Source organism: Bison bison, unplaced genomic scaffold (assembly GCF_000754665.1).
Source record: "Bison bison bison isolate TAMUID 2011002044 unplaced genomic scaffold, Bison_UMD1.0 scf7180017864525, whole genome shotgun sequence".
Classification (NCBI taxonomy): Eukaryota; Metazoa; Chordata; class Mammalia; order Artiodactyla; family Bovidae; genus Bison; species Bison bison.
The window spans coordinates 1,809,987-1,820,433 of record NW_011495076.1 but is presented as its reverse complement, the minus strand read 5'-3'; the positions used below and the strand labels follow the sequence as shown (position 1 = coordinate 1,820,433).

At 37.8% G+C, this 10,447-nt stretch overlaps 1 protein-coding gene across 1 annotated transcript in view; it reads left to right on the top strand.

Moving 5' to 3' along the window:
- TBX20 (T-box 20) overlaps positions 1-10,447 on the top strand; it is a 46,968-nt gene that overhangs the window by 16,823 nt on the left and 19,698 nt on the right. Inside the window, exon 6 of the mRNA XM_010831144.1 lies at positions 5,540-5,616. Coding sequence (XP_010829446.1) covers positions 5,540-5,616 — 77 coding nt within the window. The remainder of the gene's footprint in view (positions 1-5,539; positions 5,617-10,447) is intronic.

Here is a 10,447-nt window from a genome sequence, read left to right as displayed (position 1 = left end):
GGCATTGTGCTAGGGGTTATGGCTTTAAAGGTAGAAGCATAGAAATAAACATTGCTATATCATGCTTGTCTACTGATTTACCTATAATAAACATAAAATAAATATATAGGAATTAAATTAAATATGTGCTGCTGCTGCTGCTAAGTTGCTTCAGTCGTGTCCGATTGTGTGTGACCCCAAAGACAGAAGCCCACCAGGCTCCCCCGTCCCTGGGATTCTCCAGGCAAGAACACTGGAGTGGGTTGCCATTTCCTTCTCCAATGCATGAAAGTGAAAAGTTAAAGTGAAGTCGCTCACTCATGTCCGACTCTTAGCGACCCCATGGATGGCAGCCTACCAGGCTCCTCCACCCATGGGATTTTTCAGGCAAGAGGACTGGAGTGGGGTGCCATTGCCTTCTAAGTACAGTATAAAATAATTTTTTTCATGGCTAAATAATAGAAAATAAAGAAAAGATTTAAAATTTCACACTTAAGATCATATTTATATCTTTTAAACTTTGGAGAGACATTACTTTCATATCTATTAAAAGCCAAATCAAAGTTTCCAATAGAATTTGTGAAAAAGCTTCTCATTTATGGTGTCTTGTAGTTTTATTTGTAAGAAGTGAAAAAGGTACTTTTTCCCCTATTTTTTGCTATTTTTTTCCTCTGGTTTTTGTGAGGAAATGATTGAATTTCTTTACATTATTAGTTTAAAGCTAAATACATTACACTCTCAACAAACTATTTTATAATTTAAGATTTAAAGGTCATACATTGTTTTTGAGCAGGCAAGCCATTGCTGTAGAGTTGAAGTGTAGGTCAGGTTTCATTTTTAAATGCCTTTGGACAGATCTTTTCCTGACAATTGGAGAAATGGTCTCTGAGGGCCAATTTCACCTTGTGGTTGGGAACCCCAGCTCTACTCAGAGTCCAGTGATATCATATGGAATAATAACTATTGGAAAAAGTCCCTTTCTCTTTGGTGCAGCTGGCAGTGTAAAAATCTGCCCTCTATTTATGCATACACTTATCTATACATAAAGGAGATGTTGAAAAAGTGAATTTTGTGGTTAGGAAATGCATTATGATCCATATTTTCAAGATAATACATGAAAGAAAAAAAAAAGGGGATGTATTTTTGCTGGAATGGGCTTCACTGGTGGCTCAAGTGGTAAAGTATCTGCCTGAAATGCAGGAGGCCCAGGTTCGATCCCTGGGTCTGGAAGATCCCCTGGAGAAGGGAATGGCAACCCACTCCAGTATTCTTTTTTTGTTTATTTGTTTTACACTCCAGTATTCTTGCCTGGAAAACTCTATGGATGGAGGAGCCTAGCGGGTTACAGTCCATGGGGTCACAAAGAGTCAGATACACTGAGTGACTGACACTTTCACTTTTCACTTTCATGCATTGGAGAAGGAAATGGCAACCCATCCCAGTGTTCTTGCCTGGAAAATCCCAGGGACGGGGGAGCCTGGTGGGCTTCTGTCTATGGGGTCACACAGAGTCGGACACAACTGAAGTGACTTAGCAGCAGCAGCAGCAGCTACACTTGAAACCGCAGGATTTCTTAAGCACATACTACTGTCCTTACTTGCTAATTGTTTTTCCTCACAAAATGAAAAACACTGCATTTTTAAAATTTGTTGTTGAATCATAAAGACATTTCGGTAGTTTCACATGGATTCTATACATATTATGTTCAGTAATTGACTATTTTGGGATCCTTCTTTTAGTTTTACCTTTGACATGGGTGACGTTGTTTAATGGCATTACAAGCTGCAGGCATTTTATATTACAAAAATGATGTCCAACTGAAATCACTGTATATAACTCAGATCCTTTCTTTCATCAGTTCTCAAATGTATAACTTTTTCAGTTCTCCCAAATTTCATAAAGGGATGTAAAACTATATCTGCAAAAATGAATTTCTGTTAGCTACTGGTTTTTATTTAAGTATCTATGGGATAAAATCTGTGCCTAAACTTTTAAAAATATATGATTAACTAGAATATTAAAACTTTGCTATTTAAAAATTTCTTTTTCTGAAAATACAAAACAAAATGAAATGCTTTTTATATAAACTTAAAAAGAATTTCACTTAGTCTATAACTGGTAAACATGAAATCATATTTCTGACTGCTTGTTTTTGAAGCAAAGTTCAACAAACATTTCTGGGGAACTTATTGTTGGCACCCTGATAGATTGAGTCTAGTGATACCACAGTGAGCTCATTAAGAAGTTTAACCCACAGTTCCTCTGTTGCTAATCAGTACTTCATAAAGTCTGTTCAAGACTGTAGTGGTTAGTTCAGGGCCCCCAAACAATGGTAGTAAGAGATCTATTCAGCTTTTATCCTCTAAGTTTCAACAGTAATTATTAGATAACAGGAATTAGGTAAGATGGCCCATAGAGAAAGTAAATATTGGGTTAATGTCCTGAGATGCTTCTCTAACTAGCACACTAAAGTTTAAATCACTGCTGAACCAATTGGTAAATCTAGCTGTATATACTATTCTTGAAGCTACAGTTTGAAATTATATCAAACTATAAAGTAGAAAAGTTACCATTGATGCTCTTGGGGATGATGAAAGAAAGACTATAAAGATACTAGAAAGAGAAAAATTCTAATAAAGAAAATTCCAAAGAAATCTGAAAACCTGTGCTGAATTGGATTTACTTCTCATTCAAAGTTATGGTGGTAATACTAGATATGGTAACACATTAGCTGACAACACACACTGAAAATATTTACTCTCTATAGTAACTCCACAATCATCACATTCTAAGCTAATAGTCTTTACCTTTTGGAAATACAAATAACAACAAATACAACTCTCAAAATCCTTTTCAGGGACAAAGTGGTTAGAAGGTCTTTAGTTATTATATAGATAATATTTTATATTCTTTTAGTTTATGAAGGACTTCCCTGGTGGTTCAGACGGTAAAGCGTCTGTCTACAATGCGGGAGACCTGGGTTCAAGAAAGCTTGAAGTGGTTCACATTTTTTAAAATTGTATTTCATTTATTTATTGCTGTGCTGCATGGCTTGCAGGATCTTAGTTCCCTGACCACGGATTGAACCCAGGACCTGGCAGTGAAAGCACTGAATCCTACCCACTGGACTGCCAGGGAATTCCTGAGCTGGTTCACATTTTAGAGGGATGGTTGCAAAAGGACTTTGTTCAAAATTGTTTCTCCATCAGATATTATTTGCTTTTGTCTTCAGAAAATTTTATCCACTGGCAAATCCATTCACTTTTTAATCTTATAAATGAGCTTGTAGGAACTAAACTTGAAAGGAGCCTTAACTTTATTCATGTACCTCACAGTTTCAGTTTGAAAATTTCTGGGTTTGGTTCGCCCCTAATGTCACTGACTGCAGTGGATGTAGTGCCACCCTCTTTAGTAACACTTAAATGACTTCCACTTCTGGTCGGCTGTGTATCCCTTTGCCTGCTCCGTGGAATTTTAGGAACTGCATGTTCTCAGTTTTGTTGATGAATTATTGTGAAAGTGTTTTCATGAACTATAAAGCAATTTAGAAATCTGAAACATTTTCATTTATAATTATTCAGTAGAAAGAGATGAAAAAAATCCTGTCTTTGAGAATTCAGAAATCTTGTTGATAATTTATAATCCAAGAATATATTGATTGCTTGGGCTTTATAAGATGTTTATAATTTATTTCAGACAAAATTTTTTGCCTTTGCCCTGAAAATTGACCTTCAGTACTAAATCCTAGTCTGAAAAGAATAGTTAAAATAGTTAAATAGTCACCCTTTAGAAATCCATGCCCTTAATTAAAGAGGTGGCCGAGTGTGAGAGAGGTTCTCTACAAACTATTGATGGCCATATATTAGGGACAACCTCAGAAGTTCCTGTATATTTCTTTCTATGCACACTTAAAGTCCTGTTGCTGTCCAGTAAGAACAGGTTTCTTACTTATCTAGGTTATTTTCTTCACTGTTTACCATTTTCCATTAACTAAGCTAAAAAGGAAAATTAGCAATTTTATTTTTGGCTGCTCTAGAGTAAATGTCATAGGCTAAAAATAAGAATTTCTGAGGTATTGCCAAGTGTCCTTAAAAATAAAATTTAAATAAATAAATAAAATATGCTAGAAAATCAAAATAAATAACTTGTATAAGAAAAAAAAACTACTATCAAAGAATCAATCTTACAACTTGCCAATATTAATGATAGAGAAGTAGCATCTCTCTGGCCAGGACAGTGTGGGAGGTTCGATTCTGAGTGAGGTATATAGCTTTTTGTAGTTTGCACATTGAATAGCACATACTGAGAAAACTTGAGAAAGAAAAACAATGATTTTCTTTTGTAATGAATAAAGCAATTCTTCAGGTGGTAATGGTTTAAAGTAAACAGTAGATACATTCTGATAAAAGGAAAAGTATTGGCAAAACAGTATTTCAAACTGTTGTTGATTGTTGTTCTGTTTTTAATTGTGTTTATTATTTACTTTGAAAGAGGAAGGCATGCCTCCCTCAACCTCTAACTTTTTTTCAGGTTAAGACTGTTGTGTGTGTGTTTATCTCTCTCTCCAAAGATGAATGTGGGCTCTCATTTGGACACAAATGAGCTATGACTCTCTTTAAAGGGTGGTTCTAACTCAGATACTAACTAGTTGTGTCCTACATTCTCCTCCATGCCTTTTAGCTCTAATACTCAGGAATTTTGCAAGTCAAGTATCTTTTAATTAGTGTTTCCTTTATTTACTTATTTTCTTTGTACCTAATATATTTTTTCTGAAACATGAAGTACATATGTTTTAATGGATCTTTCTACATTAATATTGTGTACTGTGGGAATTATGGCTAGCACAGCATAGACACTTAATACTTCAGACTATGATTCTTATTAGGAAATAAGAATCTTTTTTGCAATACTTTTTTCCATATAAGCGTAGAGTCTGGAGACCCATTAATTTGATTCTAATTTGGTCAGATGGTAAGGGGAATGGGGTAAATTTATATGCTGAAAAGTTTATATCATGTATTTATGTCATATTTTTCAGTACAGTTTTGAACAGGAAGCTATTATTGGGGTGTCTATTGTGGTATATATAGGTGCCCATGGTATTAACAAATGAGGCTGTCAAGTCAGCATGAGGCAACATTCTTGTTTTTATTCCCTTTACCCACCAATGCTGGCGGGTATTGTCCAATTCTGGACAGTTTCCTCATTCCCTAGTCCAGCTCTAGCCTTTCACTGCTCTTAAATACTTCTCACATCAGGCACACTGTTCATAAAAGGCCCCAATTTCTAACTGTCTCTATTTATTGACTTCCAGCCTGTTTTAGGAACAGATACTCTGTCCTCAAATACTTCCTTTTCCTTGATGCCTTCTCTGACCAATTCACCCAAATTTGTGAATTTCTTTAGCAATTTCAACCTTTATCACAATACTGAGAGACACTAAGATATTCTTAGACATTCTTGGGGTGCTATGATGGAAAATGAACAAACTTTTTGTTTCTGATTTTGTTTCCTTGACCACAGACATGACACTGTTTTGTTACTCATCTTCCCTTTCCAGATAACCAAGCTGAAAATAGATAGTAACCCTTTTGCCAAAGGATTCCGGGACTCCTCCAGGCTCACGGACATTGAGAGGTAATGAGAATTTTCTGTTTACTTTTTTGCCCTGATAAGATAAAGAAAAGTACTAGTTTGTAAGAGCACACTCCTTGCAACACCAAAGAGACATAACTTTACTGTATATAGTCTCCAGTACTCTGTACAGTCTCCCGTTCTCTGCCCCACCTTCACTTCCAGTTATAAACCCTACAGATATGCAACTGCTGAAGTTCTGACAGTTGCTGCAGTTGAATCTATTCTATGCTCCATTTCTGAGTGAAGTGGTTTCTTTGAACAGGACATTAATTCAACTGCAAAAAATAGGGCTTGTTTGTTATCAAAGACTCAGTCCTCTTGATGATATTAAGCTTTGTGTCTTAAGTGGCAATCCACAGAGAAAATAGAATCTTAATAGCCTTTGCCTTCTGAAGTGGATATATTTGCTAACATAAAGACTATAAAGGTAGCTTGGAATTCTGAAGCAAAAAGAGGCAGTTTAAATCAAAGTGCATATTTTATCTACAGCGTAGAATGCTTGTATTTAATAGGAAGGCTATTGGATATCTGGACCTTTAAGGCAAGTGACAATCATGTGCCTGTAATTTACTCTAATTTTTAACTGAAATGGTTCACACAGTGTGAGACTGTTTATGTGATGAGTAATGACTATATTGAGATGCATATTTGCCCAATGTGAATGGAAAAAAACGTTTTTTTTCAAAGAAAAGATTTTTTTCAACCTAACTGATTATTTGTACCCCTAAGTGTACTATGCAACTTTCTGTACTTACTCTGTTTTGTTTTGTTTTTGTGAACACATTTAAATTCTACTGTCTTTGCAAATTTAAATTATAAAATAGTCACCATTTTATAATTAAATCATAAGATTTATTCATCCTGTGTATTTAATCTCTTATATGTCCTGGAATCTTTACAGACAGGTGGAGTACCCTAACTACCAGCCCTCTGATTTATTTTATCTCCAGATCTTTAGGTGGTTTCCCCACCAACTGCTACATGGTTCTGTCACACTCTTTGTTACCTACCACATGGTCATATGTCCTGACCTCAGCACTTCTCTTTCCTGTCCTGGCAACTCAAATTAAAGGATTATTATAAGTTTTAGCAACATCTGTCTGATCCTTCCATCATCCTTCCCAATGCCAGAGCATAAAGGTGTGGTTTTGATTTTGGGGGGAAAGATATAGAAGCTCAGTGAGGAGGCAAAGAATCCAGCAGGAGAGACTGAAAATTGGGCAGGCATTTGAGTAGAAAAGATTAGTTAGTTGAGAGTCTGACAAGTGATTGGGGGTACTGAGATCAGGGAAAGGAACTTGAGCTTGTGGTTGAAAATGCCTTGCAAAATGGATGGCAAGGAGGTAACTCTTCGATTAGGTAGAACATAGGCATGCAAATAGGCCACAAGATCCAAAGCAGTGAGAAAGCGGTATCAGCAGTGTGGGTGACAAAGGAGTCCACATTTACAAAGACTCTTTGTGACCCCATGGACTGTAGCCTATCAGGCTCCTCCGTCCATGGGATTATCCAGACAAGAATACTGGAGTGGGTTGCCATTTCCTTCTCCAGGGGAATCTTCCCAACCCAGGGATCAAACCTGGGTCTCCCACATTGTAGGCAGATACTTTACCATCTGAGCCACCAGGAGGTGTTTTAAAAAGGCTACTTCCATTTAGGTGTGATCTTTCTCATCTCCTGTTTCTAGAGTGCCAAAGGCACTGATTCACACTGGATTTATGCAGGTGGGATTATAACAGGTGAATTTTTTCTGCTTTCTAATCAGGTATCAGGCAAAAATGAAGACAGTGGTTCAGTGGGGCAGTAGTGATGTGTTTTTATAGTGTGCCTCATATCTTCTGTTTCAGGTCAGGGGTTGAGCATGGTATATGAAGACAAAGCCATGGGTTAGAGTCCCTGCTCTGCCTTTCCCTGGCTGAGTGATCCTAGAGAAGTTACCTAAGTTAAGTAGATCACTTAAGTAAGATCTTAAGTAAGTAAGTTAAGTAAGATCACTTCTAAGTGATTCTCAGAGGTTACCCTGAGTCTGTTTCCTCATGTAGAAAATGGAGAACATAACACTGCTCACTTTATTATGAGGACCATGTAAGATGACATTTATGAAAGCACTTTAAAAATCTGAAAATGTAAAATAATTATATTTTACTAGATGAGCATCTGGTGGAGGCGTGGGTTGGCAGTGGCCTGCTGCAGGGTTGGGGGCACTGCCTGTAGCAGTGCTTGCATGGGAACTTTTAAAGGAGGTCACCATTATCTTCATTACCTCCACCATGGTTTAGCCTCAGGTCAAATAACAGGGAGGGAACACAGCCCCGCCCATCAAGAGAAAATCGGATTAAAGGTTTACTGAGCCTGGCCCTGCCTATCAGAACAAGACCCAGTTTCCCCCTCAGTCCCTCTCTCCCATCAGGAAGCTTCCATAAACCTCTTATCCTTCTCCATCAGAGGGCAGACAGACTGAAAACCACAGTCACAGAAAACTAACCAATCTGATCACATGGACCACAGCCTTGTCTAACTCAACCAAACTATGAGCCATGCCATGTAGGGTCACCCAAGGTGGACGGGTCATGGTGGAGAGTCTGACAAAATGTGGTCCACGGGAGAAGGGAATGGCAAACCAGTTCAGTAATCTTGCCTTGAGAACCCCATAAACAGTATGAAAAGGCAGAAAGATAGGACACTGAAAGATGAACTCCCCAGGTCAGTAGGTGCCCAATACACTACTGGAGATCAGTAGAGAAATACTCCAGAAAGAATGAAGAGATGGAGCCAAAGCAAAAACAACACCCAGTTGTGGATATGACTGCAGATGGAAGTAAAGTCCGATGCTATAAAGAGCAATATTGCATAGGAACCTGGAATGTTAGGTCCATGAATCAAGGCAAATTAGAAGTGGTCAAATAGGAGATGGCAAGAGTGAACATTGACATTTTAGGAATCAGCAAACTAAAATGGACTGGAATGGGTGATTTTAACTCAGATGACCATTATATCTACTACTGTGGGCAAGAATCCCTTAGAAGAAATGGAGTAGCCATAATAGTCAACAAAAGAGTCCAAAATGCAGTACTTGGATGCAATCTCAAAAACAACAGGATGGTCTCTGTTCATTTCAAAGGCAAATCATTCAATATTACAGGAATCCAAGTCTATAACCCGACTAGTAATGCTGAAGAAGTTGAATGGGTCTATGGAGACCTACAAGACCTTCAAGAACTAACACCTAAAAAAAGGTGTCCTTTTCACTGTAGGGGACTGGAATGCAAAAGCAGGAAGTCAAGAAATACCTGGAATAACAGGCAAATTTGGCCTTGAAGTACAGAATGAAGCAGGGCAAAGGCTAATAGAATTTTGCCAAGAGAACGCACTGGTCATAGCAAAACCCTCTCCAACAACACAAGAGATGACTCTACACATGGAAATGACCAGATCATCAATACCAAAATCAGACTGATTATATTCTTTGCAGGCAAAGATGGAGAAGCTCTATACAGTCAGCAAAAACAAGACTGGGAGCTGACTTTGACTCAGATCATGAACACCTTATTGCCAAATTCAGACTTAAATTGAAGAAAGTAGGGAAAACCACTAGGCCATTCAGGTATGACCTAAATCAAATCCCTTATGATTATACAGTGGAAGTGAGAAATAGATTCAAGGGATTGGCTCTTATAGAGTGCCTGAAGAATTATGGACAGAGGTTTGTGACACTGTACAGGAAGCAGTGATCAAGACCATCCCCAAGAAAAAGAAATGCAAAAAGACAAAATGATTGTCTGAGGAGGCCTTACAAATAGCTGTGAAAAGAAGAGAAGCAAAACGCAAAGAAGAAAAGGAAAGATATACCCATTTGAATGCAGAATTCCAAAGAATAGCAAGGCGAGATAAGAAAGCCTTCCTCAGTCATAAGTGCAAAGAAATAGAGGAAAACAATAGAATGGGAAAGACTAGAAATCTCTTCAAGAAAATTAGAGACACCAACGGAATATTTCATGCAAAAATGGGCACAATAAAGGACAGAAATGGTATGAACCTAACAGAAGCAGAAGATATAAGAAGAGGTGGCAAGAATACACAGAAGACTACACAAAAAAGATCTTCATGACCCAGATAATCACAATGATGTGATTACTCACCTACAGGCTGACATCCTGGAATGCAAAGTCAAGTGGGCCTTAGGAAGCATCACTACGAACAAAGCTAGTGGAGGTGACAGGATTCCAGTTGAGCTATTTCAGATCCTAAAAGATGCTGCTGTAAAAGTGCTGCACTCAATATGCCAGCAAATTTGGAAAACTCAGCAGTTGCCACAGGACTGGAAAAGGTCAGTTTTCATTCCAATCCCAAAGAAAGGCAATGCCAAAGAATGCTCAAACTACCACACCATTGCACTCATCTTACACGCTAGGAAAGTAATGCTTAAAATTCTCCAAACCAGGCTTCAACAGTATGTGAACCATGAAATTCCAGATATTCAAGCTGGATTTAGAGAAGGCAGAGGAACCAGAGATTAAATGGCCAACATCCGTTGGATCATCAAAAAAGCAAGAGAGTTCCAGAAAAACATATACTTCTGCTTTATTAACTATGCCAAAGCCTTTGACTGTGTGGATCGCAACAAACTGTGGAAAATTCAGAAAGAGACTGGAATACCAGACCACCTGACCTGCCTCCTGAAAAATGTGTGTGCAGGTTAAGAAGCAACCGTTAGAACTGGACATGCAACAACAGACTGATTCCAAATTGGGAAAGAAGTACATCAAGGCTGTATATTGTCACTCTGCTTATTTAACTTGTATGCAGAGTACATCATGAGAAATGCTGGACT